Source organism: Salmo trutta, chromosome 10 (assembly GCF_901001165.1).
Source record: "Salmo trutta chromosome 10, fSalTru1.1, whole genome shotgun sequence".
NCBI lineage: Eukaryota > Metazoa > Chordata > Actinopteri > Salmoniformes > Salmonidae > Salmo > Salmo trutta.
In genome coordinates, this window is record NC_042966.1 from 10,782,530 (window position 1) to 10,801,058 (window position 18,529).

Genomic DNA, 18,529 nt, shown 5'->3' on the forward strand with positions numbered 1-18,529 from the left:
TCCCATCTCCACAGAGGAACTCTGGAGCTTTGTCACAGTGACTATCAGGTTCTTGGTCCCCACCCACACCAAGGCCCTTCTCCCCCAATTGCTCAGTTTGGCCGGGCGGCCAGCTCTAGGAAGAGTCTTGGTGTTTCCAAACTTTTTCCATTTAAGAATGATGGAGGCCACTGTGTTCTTGGGGACCTTCAACGCTGCAGAAATGTTTTGGTACCCTTCCCCAGATCTGTGCTCTACGGACAATTCCTTCTACCTCATGGCTTGGTTTTTGCTCTGACATGCACTGTCAACTGTGGGACCTTGCAAAGAAAGGTGTGTGACTTTCAAAACCATGTCAAATCAATTGAATGTACCACAGGTGGACTCCAATCAAGTTGTAGAAACATCTCAAGGATGATCAATGGAAATAGGATGCACGTGAGCTCAATTTTGAGTCTCATAGCAAAGGGTCTGAATACTTATGTGAATGTATGTTATTTAACCTTTATTTAACTAGGCAAGAACAAATTCTTATTTACAATGACGGCTTACCAAAAGGCAAAATACCTCCTGCGGGGATGGGGGCTGGAATTTTTTCTTTTCTTTAAATAACATAAAATATAAATATAGGACAAAACACATCATGACAAGAGAGACAACACAACACTACATAAATAGAGACCTAAGGCAACAACATAGCAAGGCAGCAACAGATGACAACACAGCATGGTAGCAACACAACATGACAACAACATGGTACAAACATTATTGGGCACAGACAACAGCACAAAGGGCAAGAAGGTAGAGACAACAATACATCACACAAAGCAGCCACAACTGTCAGTAAGAGTGTCCACGATTGAGTCTTTGAATGAAGAGATTGAGATAAAACTGTCTAGTTTAATTTTGTTGCGGCTCGTTCCAGTCGCTTGCTGCAGCGAACTGAAAATAAGTTTCTGTGTTTTATTACATTTGCAAAAAAACTGCTTTTGCTTTGTCATTATGCGGTATTGTGTGTAGATTGATGAGAGAAAAAAAATATTGAATACATTTTAGAATAAGGTTGTAACGTAACGAAATGTGGATTTAAGTCAAGGGGTCTGAATACTTTCCGAAGGCACTGTATGGAGCGATCGATGTAGCAGCAAAATTAAATTCTGGATTGAATTCAGGCAAATACAACTCAGAAATTATCTGAATGAGGAAAAAAATAGGTTAGTATGTGAAAACGTACACTTCTTAATGTAAGGTTGCTAGCCCGTTTACTATTGAATGGGTTCATGCAGAGAAGGTAAGACAACTTACGCAGTCAGTTTTTTTTTATGTTCAGCAGATTCCTTAAGGCTATTGCTGAGGGGAAAGGCCATGTATTGCGTTGTGTCTTGTATACATGATCTGCACTCACCTCTTCCAGACATGGTCAAACACCTTAAGGCCATTGGTGAGGTAAACGTTAATGTATCTGGTTAGTTTTTAATGTCTGGTTATACATTCTCTGCAACCACCAACCCCTTCCAGTCAAACCCCAAACAATGACTGAAGGTATGCTAGTGTGCGTCTGGTTGTTTGTTGTGTCAACACACCTCCTGCTTCCAGCAGCTGGCCAGTGTTTATAGGGGTAACATGCACTCTGGACACCCTATGTTTTGCAGCTTGTGGGAACCATGTTTGTACAGAGCAACTTCCCAGTATGAGTGTTGTGTTCCCATCACTGTCTGTGTAGCAATTCTCCAGCATGACTGCAGCTGCTGATGCACAAAGCTGTGTGTCCCCTGCCTACTTTTTTCTAATGTCAGTCCCACACATCTAGAGTCCTTGATAGTCCGGCTGTTTGAAGTCCTCTATTTGCTTTGTACATATGGTGTTCCACATTGTTCTCCTCCGTCGCCTCTGGACCAGTAATCAGTTACCTGTATCATTATCACCTTCTGTCACAGACCGTTATCTGACATTAAAATGGCCTGTCTGGCCATCCTTTTGATGTGTGTTTCGTGGTCTCACTCTCTGCATTTATTTTCACAATCACGGGGAAAGTAGATGTATGTAATTTCTTCCTCTCATTGGTAGCGTAAAACGTGGGGGTGGGGGTGAAGGATGGACATGGCAGTAGAAAATTGGATGCTGTCTTTCATGTCTGGGCACTGTCTCCTTCCCTTGTTCCCTCCCGCAGTGTTAAAGAGAGGTTGGAGTGACCACATCTCTCCTTCTCTCTGTTTCAATGTTCTGTCTCATCCCTTTGTCTTTGCTCTGTAATAAAGGCCCTCTGTGTCCACCATTACCTAACCGGTTATGTTGTTTCTTAGAAATCCTTTGCCATGCTATCGGAAATGGCTATTTTGTTTTACTCTGATTGAATGTCTCTTCTGCATCTCTCTCTCTCACACACATACAAGATCACATTTATATAGTAGATATAAAAACCATTTTCAGCATAGTTTTGTTCTAGTCTATTACATGAAATAAAATGTATAATGCCTCATGATTAAAAGGTTCACTTTCATCTGATGTTTTTTTGGGGGCCCTGAGTTCCATTGCTACGTGCCTGTATTGCATTAGAGACCTGTGCACCAGACTCAGGGTCAGAGAGACCCTGGATAAATCCTCAAGGGCAGGTCGTGGATACATTGGGTCACAGTGCCTATTTTTTCTCTGTGTTTCACCACCCACCAGGGGTTTTTCTGAGAGGCACGTTGCTTCTGCCCCCCCTCCAACACAGAGGGGATTGAAGTAACATACTTCATCTCTTGTGGACTGACGCATGTAACATAGGATGGTATCGTAGCATCTATCAACAGACTGTGGGATGCGATGACTAACAAAGAACTTTGTTTCCGGTTTGAAGATTTGTTTTCGTCATTTATCAGTTGGACAAATCACGATTTCTCGTGTGTTCGCGTCTTTTCAATTTCGGGAAAAAGGAAGAGACATTTGGACTAGGTTTGGCTGAGAGTTTCTGTTTAGGGGGGTGGAGACTTCGCTAGTCTCGTTAGTATCTTTTCTCATACGTCTCCCCCCCAGAAACTAATCGAGCAGCTGATGCAATTATGGGAGATTTCAGTTCTAGGTTTCTGAGAAGACTGATTATTGGGTTCTTAACATGAGTACACAGTTTCCTTGAGCAGGTGCAGGTTGAAATAGTCATAGAGACACAGGTACATGCATGCACATATACACATACAAGAAAACATGTAAGCACATATGTACACGTGTACACACACACACACACACACTATGCATTATGCAGCCATACACACACACTAAATGCTGCAAAGTGACATATTTCTTACTGACTGCTTCTATGGTTAATAAATCACACAAAGCACAATTGTATTTCACTGCAATGTGTTTGCCAAATCACCTGTGCTAGTTGTAACATGAGTGCCCCTTTGTGGTAGGCCTTGTAAATACACAAATGTTCTCCGCTTCCATGAGAGGCTTCTTTTGACTGGTGCCTTGAATGAAGAACTATGCACAAATGCATTAATGGAGTGCACGTTTCAAATAATTGAATTAAAGCTGAAAGGGATAGTCTCCCAAATTACAAAATCACATCTATAGGTAACTTCTTTAAGTGACACAATCAATTTGTATATACTTTTAGGATGAATTGGGCATGAAGTGCAAAAATCTTAATGAAGGTACTATTGACTTGCATTGGATTTGTGCCACAAATGCTAAACAGTTAGCATTTGAAACAGTGGTCAGGAAAACAAAACCAAAGCATGGATTGTTGTCATACCTTGTCCATAGACTGCTTACAGGGTAAGGAAACCAATATGTAATTTTGTCATTTGGGTGAACTATGCCTTTAGCATAATTAATTGTATCAGTGTTAGCCTAATAGTAATCAACTGAGTGCACATTTGAATAACACTAGGCTACGTTTTGTTACACTTGAGTGAAATTAGTTTAGTGCAATGTCTGGAATGACAATTTAATTTCCACCTGGCTGAACGTGCATGGAGTTTTTAATTAAAAGCACTATCTGAAACAGATATATTGTAAAGGGTATGTAGAAGGCTAGGCTACTGCAGCCTATTTTGAGTCACATTATGTTCGATTCTGTTCTTTAGTTTTGATATTACTAAAATTGTCCAAGGTTCAACATCATTCCAAACAGAATAAATACTGGCCAAATGTCAGAAAGAGTGTAATTATTAACAAAGTAGGCCTAATATTGCAGAAAGCGAGCATTACACACAATATTACTAACAACACACTGAGTGTACAAAACATTAAGAACAGCTCTTTCCATGACATAGACTGACCAGGTGAATCCAGATAAAAACTATGCTCCCTTATGTCACTTGTTAAATCCTCTTCAATCAATGTATATGAATGGGAGGAGACAGGTTAAAGGATCTTTGAGACATAGATTGTGTATCTGTGCCATTCAGAGGGTGAACGGGCAAGACAAAAAATGTTAGTGCCTTTGAACGTGGTATGGTTTTAGGTGCCAGGCACACTGATTTGCACAACAGCTGCAACCCTGCTGGGTTTTCATGCTCAACAGTTTCCCGTGTGTATCAAGAACGGTCCACCACCCAAAGGACATCCAGCCAACTTGACACAACTGGGAAGCATTGGAGTAAACATGGGCCAACATCCCCGTTGAATGCTTTCGACACCTAGTAGAGTCCATGCCCTGAAGAATTGAGACTGTTCCGAGGGCAAATGGCGGTTTGGGACTCAATATTATTGTTCTTCGTAATGTTTGGTATACTCAGTGTAGACTAGATAGTTAAATATGCCCAACTGTCTAAGTCGAGGTAATGCTTTGTTTAATGCTTATCTGCTCAATGCTTTCTTCTTATGTGCAAGCTACAATGCTTATCTGTCCCAGTCCCCAAAGGTAGTTGGTCACGCAGTTCTCATAGTCTCGTATTCCCTGGAACTGACAGACGCATCAGCAGGCACCTGTTACCCTTTCCCTTCTACTCTCAATAGAGCACTGAGTACCGTGACGTCGGAAGAGGGGAGGGCTCTTGCTTTCTGCTTAAATAGCTGGCGGTCCCCGTAGTTCAGACAGACTGAACAGAGCGCACTGAGAACTTGAAACGATCGCCAACTGTTGAATCCAACTTTGGCTGAAAATAAAAGAAACGACGAGCGAGCACATATTGGAACCACTCTACGCGCTCTTACTTTACAATTATGATCAAGAAAATGTCGCCTTCAGAGAACGACTTTGATATTCCGGCGAAGAACTGTTGTAGGATGGTGATTTTGGGGTCCACCAAGGTGGGCAAAACAGCCATCGTGTCTCAGTTTCTGAACGGGAGATTCGATGAGCAGTATACGCCGACCATAGAGGACTTTCACAGGAAAATGTACTGCATTAAGGGAGATGTATACCAACTGGACATATTGGATACCTCAGGCAACCACCCATTCCCTGCCATGAGGAGACTATCCATACTGACAGGTAAATATCTTATTCCATCTCTGGTTATTGCAACTCAAATAGTGTGCATGTTCAATAACGTTATTTGTGCGACTTTGTAGTTATTACGCGTTGAAATACTGTAGCATATGTCACTGTGTTTCATAGAAGCTCTGATACTAAATCCCTTCTTTCTCTTGTTTCCATTCAGGTGATGTCTTTATCCTGGTGTTCAGCTTAGACAACAGAGACTCCTTCCAGGAGGTTCAGAGGCTCAAGCGACAGATAATTGAGACCAAGTCTTGCCTAAAAAACAAGACCAAGGAGAACGTTGACGTGCCTCTGGTTATCTGCGGCAACAAGGGCGACCGGGAGTTTTACCGGGAGGTGCAGAGTGAAGAGATTGAGCAGTTGGTGGCTGGAGATGAGCAGTGCGCATACTTTGAGATATCAGCCAAGCGCAACACCAACGTGGACCAAATGTTCCAGACCCTATTCACCATGGCCAAGCTACCCAATGAGATGAGCCCGGACCTCCACCGTAAGGTCTCGGTGCAGTACTGCGACATGCTTCGCACTAAGTCACTGAAAAATAAGAACAAGAAAAACGATGGAGACGCATATGGCATCGTGGCACCATTCGCCCGGCGCCCGAGCGTCCACAGTGACTTGATGTACATAAAGGAGAAGGCGATCGGTGGCGGGCAGGGAAAGGATAAAGAGAGATGTATTATCAGCTAAGACTGTGAGATTAATCTTATGGAAGATATTGTAACCTAAAAGGATATGCTTCATTTGTGATGCACCTGCCAGACGGGGTTTGGGCGCGCAAGGCTGCCCATGCCGCTTCCGTTGCCCTTAGTGGGGACACTTGAGAAACAGCGATGCCGAAAGCCTATGAGCTCCAGGCGCAATGACACTGTCTAGATTCAACCTCTCCACAAACGTGGAAGCGCATGTTACATGTCCGCGAGACATTTAAGAACGTTAGCTACTTTGTTCTGTTAGACCAGAGCCTTATGTGATGTGGCTTAAAATATTGTGAGATTATTCACAACAAATGTGTAAAATGTGTTGTTTAGACATCTTAACAGACAGGCGAGAAAACAGACTCCTGGCGTGGAGTACAATGTGAAGAATGTTGTTTACATTTTGTTCTACATTTTATAACAGATAATTAAACTTAAATGTTGCAATCTGAACAATTTTATATTGTGAATGTATATTTATTATTGTACGTCGACGTCAACTTTTGCAAGTAAAGAAAAAAAGAACTGGAAAAAATAAATACAAAAATCTGAATCTTCTGTTTCTTTATGCTTTTCTTCTCACAAGTGTTTTGAAATGGCCCACTCTATTCACTCATCACTCCCTGCACCTAGTAGGCCTAGATACTGTATCTAGGGAACTACCTAGGCTAAACACCAAAGCATGAATTCATGAAATAAGCTGCAATGAGCAGTCTAGCATTCAAGACAGTTGAGAGCCAAATGATCCCAGACCACAAGTTTACAGATTGAGAAAGACTTTAGCCTACTTGGATGTGGGAACATAATTAAAGGGCCATGCACTTTCTCAGCTTTTCACCTTTTGCACTATTGGCTTATTATAGACCTAACCAATCCACTGGTCACACACTGGTTGAATCAACGTTGTTTCCACGTCATTTCAATGAAATTACATTAAACCAACATGGAATATATGTTGAATTGATGTCTGTGCCCAGTGGGAAAATATACTGGACAAAAATATAAACGGAACCTGCAACATTTTCAAAGATTTTACTGAGTTACAGTTCTGAGGGCAAAGGGGGGTGCAAAGTTCAAAGATTACACTCCTTAGGGACAAACACAAACATGTGAAATGCCATACAATAAAGCATGATAAGAATGTATATCCTAGGCCTACATGCTTCTGCCCACACCATGACACAGAAAATATAACAGTTGGTACATGTAATGTTCTACAAGAGAGCAGAAAGAACAAGTCTTTCCTACCAGACTAAAGCACATACTGTAGTCCTGTTCTAAACCTTCATCCAACCAGAAACATTTCAACACATAAAATTCAGCCTCGTCCTGTGGATGGGAGAGTGGGGTATGTTGAAATATAGTATTCTTTTTCACAAAGATATCTACGCCTTCCCTGTGGCTCAGTTGGTAGAGCATGGTGTTTGCAATGCCAGGGTTGTGGGTTTGATTCCCACGGGGGGCCAGTACAAAAATAAAAAAATGTATTCACTACTGTAAGTCGCTCTGGATAAGAGCGTCTGCTAAATGACTGTAATGTACATATTGTATATTTTAGGATGTTGTGCATCCCTGGAAATAATCAGAATTCATAGCTTGTCCAAAAAAAGTGGTCTCATGGCACAATTTACCCCGGGTATGGGGTAAACTGAGCTGCGGAACAGGGTAATTTAAGCCGCCTGCAAATTCTGTACTGAATGAAATATTACTACTACCTTTTTAAAACCATGTCTATCTTTATTTCCCAAACACAATTCAACACAATTACAATCGCTTTTTTGTCTTTGAAAAATTTTAAGCATTTTTTAACATAGGCTTAACATTTTGTACTTTTTAAAACACTTTTAACATAGGTCAGGCCTTGTTGTTACCTCATATCCCAGTGATGCCTTGGGGCGACAGGTAGCCTAGTGGTTAGAGCATTGGACTAGTAACCAAAAGGTTGCAAGATCAAATACCTGAGCTGACAAGGCAAAAATCTGTTGTTCTGCCCCAGAACAAGGCACTCAACCCACTGTTCCTAGGCTGTCATTGAAAATAAGAATTTGTTCTTAACTGACTTGCCTAGTTAAATAAATAACACCTGGGAAGAAAACACTTAAAACTTGCCATTGTCTCAACTTACCCCAAGGTAAACATTTTAACTATATTAGCCCACACAGCTACAAGGATGTACTTTCATGCTGGGTTTAAGACCTCATATTGAAGGTTAGAGACCCCAACTGATGTATCAAACAATCTTAAAACGATCTCCTTTGGTTTAGATACAAGCATCATGAAACCGCTAACATAATACATTAATTTGACTTGGCAAAAATATTTTTTTTCTGACTTAACTTTCTTACCACTTTTTTCATGTGGTTTCTTCCTTGACACTCCATGAAATGATGACCTCTTCCTAAATATTTGGTCAAATGATAGGGTGACTCAACTTAGCTCAACTTGTCCTGTAAATTCATACACAAGAACAGTGACATGCATGTCTTGAATACGCCTATCCTGCAAAGACTGAGACATGATCTGCTACAAGCGTTCCAATAGAAATTATTCCCCTGCCTTCTGTAACATTGTTCTTCCCTTTGGTTTAATGGCTGAAATGTGTAATTACAATGCTAATTAATATGGAGTTCTCTCTTGGCAGATGACTGCTTTGTGTTGGTACTTCAATGGGCTAGGCCTTTCCAGGAATTTGCTTTGGTCTACCAATCATTGTTATGACCGAATACTTCAGATACCATCCACATAACTGAGAATAACAAAAAAAAGCCCAATGAAATGTGTTTATTTCTACAATACAACAATAAAAATCGGCTAAATATACACTATTTAACACTTCTTATTGATAATAATTCTGTTCTACAATTGCCCTATATCAAACAGTCAGTACATAACTACATTGAAAGAAGCCAAGCTATGAATTCACTGAATGATGAACACATTTGGCATTAAAAAGGTCAGTCTTTGTAGCCTGGTTAAACCAGACTGAACGCTGCACTCACCATTATTTAACTTGAAGTGAAACAACAGTGAAACCTAGCTAAATTTGTTTGGATGCCAAACTTAGTCTTTTCTGTCCATGCCCTGATAATCCATTCACCATAATGTTGTCACCATCCCTCTATGATTTGGGAGAGTCAAACACACAGAGGCCCTTGTATTTTTGTAGGAGCTGTGTCTTGGTGTCCACCTTCTCCCTCATGGTCTTCAGCTGCTCCTGCTGCTCCCCAGGACTGGACTCTATCTCAGGCATGGCTAGGATCTTCTCCCTGGTCTCTTGAATCTTAGTCTTTAGCTTGGTCAGCTCTTGGTTCACATCCATACTGTCTTTATCCATGCTGTTAGAAAAGGGAGAAAATATTTTAACAAGACTTTAGGCTTACATAGCGGTTTCTTATGAAGTACAGTTTGTTGATGCCGCTGATCCCAGCCTTAGCAAGCAGCACGTAACGCCCTGGACCAAAGCTACTTAGCTATAGATGTAGTCATAATAATGCCGTGTGAAAGTGCATACTAAAGTAACAAGGCACATGAGGCCTTGACAGCTACACCTATGATCTCTGACTGCATCTATTATGTGCTAAGATATACCTAACACTTCAAAGCCACAATCAAAACAAACTATCGTTAGTAAACTAGCCGGGTAGCGTTACCATGGTTCTAGCTAACTAAATAACGTTATCTTACTAACGTTGGCCTCACACGAGAGCAGTACACATAACGAAAAGCTTTATGTGAAGGGTATGGGAACATGCACAATAAAAAAAAGCAGCGGAATTGATTTACCATTTTATAATATCAAGAATAAAAGGAAGCCAGGAGCAATCTTCATTTGTTGCCTCTACCTCCATTGCGTCTGCTAGAATAACTGATACGTCATCAACAAGCGCTGGTACATGAGTCCGTTCTCCACTCCCTACCACGTACTTTATGCCGACAGTGAAACACACACAAAATGGTATGCAGCATTATCTGGATATATGTGCAACAAAAGTTCAACATTCACCCTCTGCTACCATTTCTACCAAGCCGTCTAAGCATGCAATTTGATGCATACGTTCAATAAATCCAACACAGTACGCACTGCAGCTGCCTCTGCAACGCAAGGCTGCAAGACAAACGCAGCTCCATTGGAATTGAATGTACTTCTGGTATACCAAAATCTATTGTGCTTGGATCACACCGATAGTACATTGATTTACAGTTGCAGTGTGTTCTGTGTGGTGCAGATTGGATTTATCACCCTATCAAATCAAATTGTATTTGTCACATGCGCCAAATACAACAGGTGTAGACCTTACAGTGAAACGCTTACTTACAAGCCCTTAACCAACAATACCGTTTTAAGAAAAATAAGTGTTAAGTAAATAAATAAGCAGACGGCTTTGCAGAAATGGTAGCAGAAGGTGAATGTTGAACTTTAGTTGCACAAAAATCCAGATGATGCTGCATACCATTTTGCGCAACTAAACTTCAACAATTCACCTTCTGCTACCATTTCTGCAAAGCAGTCTGCCTATTTTTTACTTAACACTTATTTTTCTTAAAACTGCATTGTTGGTTAAGGGCTTGTAAGTAAGCATTTCACTAAGGTCTACTACACCTGTGTTATTTGGCGCATGTGACAAATACAATTTGATTTGATAGGGTGATAAATCCAATCTGCACCACACAGAACACACTGCAACTGTAAATTAATGTTGCAAGGCAAACACAGCTTTCCATTGGAAATGAATGTACTTATGATGTGCCAAAATGCAATGACACTGTCGGCGTGATCGGGGCGTTACTGTCTGTATTATTGAGGTGGTATTCTAACATCGGGAGACTTCCGGGAACGCTTGCGAAACAAACCAAGCAGACCAAGCGGGTTTTGGCTTTTGAGAAGTCAATGAAAGAAAAAATATTCCTTATTTGTTAATTTTCTCGAAATTTAAAGGCACAACCTAGATTCTAGCCAATGTATTAATGAACATGTTATTATCCCAACCTCGTAAAAGTGACAAACTGACGTGTTTTCATTTTCGTCAAAAGCTACTTTAAATCGTTTGATTTGAACGCCAGACGACCGTTACACACCGTGACGTCTTTCTGTGCATGTGCTTGGCTAGCCAACGTCTCCATGTCATCGCCTACAAGTGTGATCTGGGATTTCTATTGTAGAGGCAGTTTCTGCATACCTTCGTACTATACTGTCTTTGCTATAACCTTCTCTATTGTAACAGATATTGCAGTTGCACAAACAGGACAGATCTGTTCACGTAGTAGTCGGAACTAAAAACGTGAAGATTTCCGACTTGCTGATTCGTTGTACGCAGCACGTGTATAACTACAACTAGTTAGACTTGTTAGACATGTAAATATTCAACGTGTTGCGAGCTTCTCATTTTTTGTATAGCATTCAAATAGGCAGTTTATTCTCCCCTGCAAATCTAAGGGGGGCCCTATAAAATCTGAGATTTTTCTCCCAAGTGATGTTTTATAATTTCCGTAATTATGTTTCTCAGATTTATTTTTCCTGGCTTTAGAGTGTTTTATTTGATTTACTCTCAAAATGGCCATTGTTCATAGAGAAACAACGACATTTGACTTCCTGAGTCCATGTAAATGCTTAAATCACATCAGAAGACAATTTATTTAAGGTCTGGGGAAAAAATGTAATTACGCATCTGGTCCTTTGTGAGGAATGAGGAATGTGCTCTCTGATATGTTGGTTCTGTTCTGCTGCTGCTCATTTCATGGTAAAGTGTGCAAATAACATAATAAATACAAATTATATACTTACTCATGATATACACTTCTGCCAGGTAAGCCTACTTTGCAGTTAACATTTAATTGAGAACGTTTTGGGGAAAGTATTTCTGTCAACCCACAAGATGGCTATCACATCAACTGGCTACACACAGAGTGATAAACAAACACACGCGCCACACAGACAGACAGGGGCAATATTACTGTAAATGAATTGGCAGATATTGTTTTAGGTTTGGCTTTTTAAGCTAATAGTGGCTAACCAGGGGTGAGGTAATGTCAATGTTGTGTTGACGATTTTTTATTTCACCTTTATTTAACAAGGTAGGCCAGCTGAGAACAAGTTCTCATTTACAACGGCAACCTGGCCAAGATAAAGCAAAGCAGTGTGACAAAAACAACAACACAGAGTTACACATAAACGAACATAAGACAACATTTTTAAAAAAGACTCCAGTTTCAGAGATTTTTGCAATTGGGTCCAGTCATTGGCAGCAGAGAACTGGAAGGAAAGGCAACCAAAGGAAGTGTTGGCTTTGGGGTTGACCAGTGCAATATACCTGCTGCGTGCTACGGGTGGGTGTTGCTATGACCAGTGAACTGAGATAAGCTTTACATAGCAAAGACTTATAGATGACCTGGAGCAAGTGGGTTTGGCGACAGATATGTAGTGAGGGCCAGCCAACGAGAGCATACAGGTCGCAGTGGTGGGTAATATATTGGATTTGGTGATAAAACGGATGGCACTGTGATAGACTACATCCATTGCTGAGTAGAGTGTTGGGGGCTATTTTGTAAACGACATCGCCAAAGTCAAGGATCGGTAGGATAGTCAGTTTTACGACGGTAAGTTTGGCGGCATGAGTGAAGGAGGCTTTGTTGCGAAATAGGAAGCCAATTCTAGATTTCATTTTGGATTGGAGATGCTTAATGTGAGTCTGGAAGGAGAGTTTACAGTCTAACCAGACACCTAGGTATTTGTAGTTGTCCACATATTCTAGGTCAGAACCATCCAGAGTAGTGATGCTAGTCGGGCGGAAGGGTGCGTGCAGCAATCGGTTGAAGAGCATGCACTTAGTTTTACTAGCATTTAAAAGCAGTTGGAGGCCACGGAAGTAGTGTTGTATGGTGTTGAAGCTCATTTGGAGGTTTGTTAGCACAGTGTCCAAAGAAGGGCCAGATGTATACAAAATGGTGTCGTCTGCGTAGAGATGGATCAGAGAATCACCAGCAGCAAGAGTGACATCATTGATATATACAGAGAAAAGAGTCGGCCCGAGAATTGAACCCTGTGGCACCCCCATAGAGACTGCCAGAGTTCCGGACAACAGGCCCTCCGATTTGACACACTGAACTCTATCTGAGAAGTAGTTGGTGAACCAGACGAGGCAGTCATTTGAGAAGCCAAGGCTATTGAGTCTGCCGATGAGGATGCGGTGATTGACAGAGTCGAAAGCCTTGGCCAGGACGATGAAGACAGCTGCACAGTACTGTCTTTTATCGATGGTGGTTATGATATCGTTTAGGACCTTGAACGTGGCTGAAGTGCACCCATGACCAGATCGGAAACCAGATTGCATAGTGGAGAAGGTACGGTGGGATTCTAAATGGTTGGTGATCTGTTTATTAACTTGGCTTTCGAAGATTTTAGAAAGGCAGGGCAGGATGGATATAGGTCTATAACAGTTTGGGTCTAGAGTGTCTCTCCCTTTGAAGAGGGCGATGACTGCGGCAGATTTAAAATCTTTGGGGATCTCAGACGATACGAAAAAGAGGTTGAATAGGCTAGCAATAGGGGTTGCAACAATTTTCGCGGATAATTGTAGAAAGAGAGGGTCCAGATTGTCTAGCCCAGCTGATTTGTAGGGATCCAATTGAAAAGCTTGGCCAGCCGTGGAAAAATGCTTGTTGAAATTATCGATTATCGTACATTTATCGGTGGTGACAGTGTTTCCTATCCTCAGTGCAGTGGGCAGCTAGGAGGAGGTGCTCTTATTCTTTTTAGTGCTACAGGAAGCTCATTTCTGTTTGTAAAAGCTAGCCTTAGCTTTCCTAATTGACTGAGAATGCTGGTTCCTGACTACCCTGAAAAGTTGCATATCGCGGGGGCTTTTCGATGCTAATGCAGAACGCCAAAGGATGTTTTTGTGCTGGTCAAGGGCAGTCAAGTCTGGGATGAACCAAGGGCTATATCTGTTCTTAGATCTACATTTTTGGAATGGGGCATGCTTATTTAAGATGGAGAGGAAAGAACTTTTGAAGAGCAACCAGGCATCCTCTACTGACGGGATGAGGTCAATATCCTTCCAGGATACCCAGGCCAGGTCAATTAGAAAGAAAGGCCTGCTCGCTGAAGTGTTTTAGGGAGCGTTTGACAGTGATGAGGGGTGGTCGTTTGACCGCGGACCTAGTACGCACACAGGCAATGAGGCAGTGATCGCTGAGATCCTGGTTGAAGACAGCAGAGGTGTATTTAGAGGGCAGGTTGGTCAGGATGATATCTAAGAGGGTGCCCATGGTTACGGATTTAGGGTTGTACCTGGTATGTTCCTTAATGATTTGTGTGAGATTGAGGGCATCTAGCTTAGATTGTAGGATGGCCGGAGTGTTAAGCATATCCCAGTTTAGGTCACCTAACAGTACGAATTCTGAAGATAGATGGGGGGGTGATCAATTCATATATGGTGTTCAGGGCACAACTGGGGGCCGAGAGGGGTCTATAACAAGCGTCAATGGTGAGAGACTTGTTTCTGGAAAGGTGGATTTTTAAAAGTAGAAGCTCGAATTGTTTGGGAACAGACTTGGATAGTATGACAGAACCCTGCAGGCTATCTCTGCAGTAGATTGCAACTCTGCCCCCTTTGGCAGTTCTATCTTGTCGGAAAATGTTATAGTTAGGGATGGAAATTTCAGCATTTTTGGTGGCCTTACTAAGCCAGGATTCAGACACGGTATAGTAGCTGGGAGCTTGTGATACTTTGAGATTTATTAATGACAGATTGCGGTGGAACATGTGAAAATTGCAGGTACTATCAGAATTGTTTGGTGAGCTACTCATAGGTGGGCTGCAAGCTACTGGTAGCTCTCGATCGACCTGTTGGAGACCCCTGGCCTATATGCTGATGTCATGGCAAGAGTAAATAGTTACATGTCACTCAGCAGCTAAGAAGAACATGAAGTCGCTAGACTGCCTATTTGTGTCGTGCTTATGTTTACAATACTGACAACATTTGTACGAACATGTCGATAATGTATTTTGTGTAAAACCTGTAAAAAGCTGCATGTACTCGAGCCTACGCCCTTCTAACCCTCAATACCATTACATTACATATAAGAGTCAATGGCGAAGGTGTCTTCTGTACGGGGGAGTTTTGTTAAAGCCAACGGCGGTTTGAACATTAACATGCATCGCTTGCGGTACGGCTTTGAAAGCATAATGACCTTATCTTTCATATCAGCGAGAAATCATTAAAAACCAAGTTAAATTGATACACACCTTTATAGTGTTAGGGTTTGTGCGAAAAGTATCCATATCAAAGATATCTTTACATTACACGTTCTGGAGATTCTAGACAATACAGACCATTTCCAATGCATATTTGAAATTCTGAATCCAGATGTGTCTTTTAGACATGGGATTACTCCGAATATCACACATGGACATTTCCTATGGCCGGATATGGACTCTTTCGATATCCTGAGCTATGTGGCATCCTATTTTCTCTCTTCATGTTGACAAATACTGACTGTATACAAAGCGTATGTGTTTTCTCAGCACATTCAAGATATGAACCTATATTGAGTCCAGATATGGATCTCTTCGCTGAGGTCTATATCCTGATCTTGATATGCTTTTTGATTTGCTGAAAATAAAGACAATTTCCGATGCATTTCTGAGTTGTCAGCACCTGCTCAATAATTTCACAAATACAAAATCCATAATTTTCTTTCATGTTCATATCATTTTGGGATTTCCTCAGGATATCATACATGGTATGGCCAGATATGGAGTCATTAGATGTCCTGAGATAGGCCTATGTGGACATATTATTTTGTCTATATAGGCCTACATAGTATATTTTCTCAGCACATGCTCTTGGCTGAGGTCTATATCAGTATCTTGACATGGATTTTGCTATGCTAAATAAGGACATTTCTGATGCTTATTTGAGTTTTGAGGACATGCTCGATAGTTTGACAAATATTAAATCAATATAATTATTTCAGACACTATAATTTTGTTTTCCCTCTAGAGAGCAAACCACAAGCTAAAAGCACTGTAACTGGTAGGCTAGCAACAAGAATCACATATTGTCTGCTGCAGAGTTCCAACTGTGAGTTTGGAATTTTGGCAATACAAATGAGTGTGTAAACAGTGTGGTCGAAACGGAAAAATAGAGAAACAATTAAGTGAGAAGCTGTTCAGAAAATACCTCAAATAATTTACCGTTAAAGTGAGCAGCTAATTTGATATATGATTAATCTTAGTACCTAGAATCAAGAGCGTTAGCTAATTTTACCAGTAGCCAGTAGAGCTAACACTAGCTAGATAGGGTTAATAGGGGGGTACAAGATAATCGGTACCCTAGCTAACAAATAACGTAATAGCTTTTACCGCCTATCAAGCCTCAGGGTGACTGCTAACATTTTGTATTACTGGTTAATATAATCTAAATCTAACTAACTAGCAACTTCGCTGGTGTCACGACTTCCGCCGAGGTTGGTCCCTCTCCTTGTTCGGGTGGCGTTCGGCGGTCGACGTCACCGGTCTTCTAGCCATCGCTGATCCATCTTTCATTTTCCATTGGTTTTGTCTTTATTTTCTAGCGCCTGGTTTTCATTATCCAATTACATGTTCATGTATTTAACCCTCTGTTTCCCCCATGTTTGTTGTGCGTGATTGTTTCTATGTTCAGTTCGGTTCATGATGGCTTGTTTTTCAACGGGTGCTGTGTTCACCCGTGCGTAATGTTTACCGTTGGTTATTGGTCAAGTGTATTTGTTTACCTTGTGCCTTTGTTTTTTTGAGTAAAGTACGTTGCTCACTCATTTTGCTCTCCTGTGCCTGACTTCATGCATCCGCTACACTCACCTTCTGACAGCTAGCTAATGGTAGCTAGCTAGTTCCAGTTAGTTTTCTCGTTATGGTAACAGGGCGATTTCAGAGGTCCGAATTGGATACATGTGGAAACTGTCCCGTTATGGAGAATATCCTAGCTCCGTATATGAAATTAAGGACATGCGTATCTGGAGCATCCTTATATCTGATAAAATGTCAGATATTTGGAATTACATAGATAAAGATATACTCTGATCATGGATGAGTACAAATGACAAAATACAATTAGCAAAATACAGATACAAAATACCATAAAGATCAATCTATGTATTTAATTAAAATGCATGCATTTTGCATTTTAAAATACAAAATACCTTTGCAAGTAGCCGGCCCAAACATCAACAACATTCTCAGTGACAAAAACATTTTACTTGCTATGACTGTGATATGTACCTTATTTGAGCAAGTCACTCTGGATAAGTGTGTCTACTAACTGAAATACATGTACAGAACAGGAGGTTGGTGGCACCTTCATTCGGAAGGACGGGCTCCTGTTAATGGCTTGAGCAGAATGAGTGGAATTGTATCAAATATGTCTGTTTGATGCAATTCCATTTACTCTGTTCTGACAATTATTATGAGCCGTCCTCCCCTCAGCAGCCTCCACTTATGTACAGTAAATGTATATGTGAAAATTGTTCATTTTTACATATACTGAACAAAAATATGAACGCAACATGTAAAGTGTTGGTCCCATGTTCCGTGAGCTGAAATAAAAGATCCCAGAAATGTTCCATAAACACAAAAAGCTTATTTCTCTCAAATGTTGTTTGTGAGCATTTCTCCTTTTCCAAGAAAATTCATCTACCTTACAAGTGTGGCATATCAAGGAGCTGATTAAACACCATGATCATTACACAGGTGCGGGGGACAATAAAAGGCCACTCTAAAATGTGCAGTTTTGTCACACAACACAATGCCACAGATGTTTCAAGTTTTGAGGGACTGTGCAATTGGCATGCTGACTGCAGGAATTTTGTATTTGTAATTTTTATGGATCTCCATTAGCTGCTGCCAAGGCAGCAGTTACTCTTCCTGGGGTCTAGCAACATTAAGGCAGTTACATTACATACACTTTTCACAACACCTTAAGTGTGTTCCCTCAGGCCACTACTTTACTACTACATACCTACAATACAAAATTCATGTGTACGTGTGTGTAGAGTGCATGTCTTATCATGTGTATGTCCACCAGAGCTGTTGCCAGAGAAATGAATGTTCATTTCACTACAGAATTTGGCAATACATCCAACTGGCCTCACAACCGCAGACCACGTCTAACCACGCCAACACAGGACCTCCACATCCAGCTTCTTCACCCGAGGGATCATCTGAGACCAGCCACCCGGACAGCTGATGAAACTGTAGGTTTGCACAAACAAAGAATTTCTGCACAAACTGCCAGAAATTGTCTCTGCTTGCTCGTTGTCCTCACCAGGGTCTTGACCTGACTGCATTTCGGCGTAGTAACCAACTTCAGTGGGCAAATGCTAACCTTTGAAGGCCACTGGTACACTGGAGAAGTGTGCTCTTCACAGATGAATCCCCGTT

The 18,529-nt window shown here is 41.2% G+C and overlaps 2 protein-coding genes across 2 annotated transcripts; one reads left to right on the plus strand and one right to left on the minus strand.

The window, feature by feature from the left end:
* The first annotated feature begins 4,977 nt into the window (after window positions 1–4,977).
* Window positions 4,978–6,664, plus strand: LOC115201093 (dexamethasone-induced Ras-related protein 1). The gene is made up of 2 exons (XM_029764375.1): window positions 4,978–5,404; window positions 5,574–6,664. Exons 1-2 carry the CDS (start codon window positions 5,134–5,136, stop codon window positions 6,101–6,103), a joined length of 801 nt encoding a protein of 266 aa, XP_029620235.1. The 5' UTR covers window positions 4,978–5,133; the 3' UTR covers window positions 6,104–6,664.
* Window positions 6,665–8,876: 2,212 nt separating this feature from the next.
* LOC115201094 (mediator of RNA polymerase II transcription subunit 9) lies at window positions 8,877–9,998 on the minus strand. Its single transcript, XM_029764377.1, has 2 exons — window positions 9,895–9,998; window positions 8,877–9,446 (listed from the first exon to the last, which is right to left on the minus strand). The coding sequence occupies exons 1-2, from the start codon at window positions 9,957–9,959 to the stop codon at window positions 9,230–9,232; spliced, it is 282 nt and encodes a 93-aa protein (XP_029620237.1). The 5' UTR covers window positions 9,960–9,998; the 3' UTR covers window positions 8,877–9,229.
* Window positions 9,999–18,529: the final 8,531 nt, after the last annotated feature.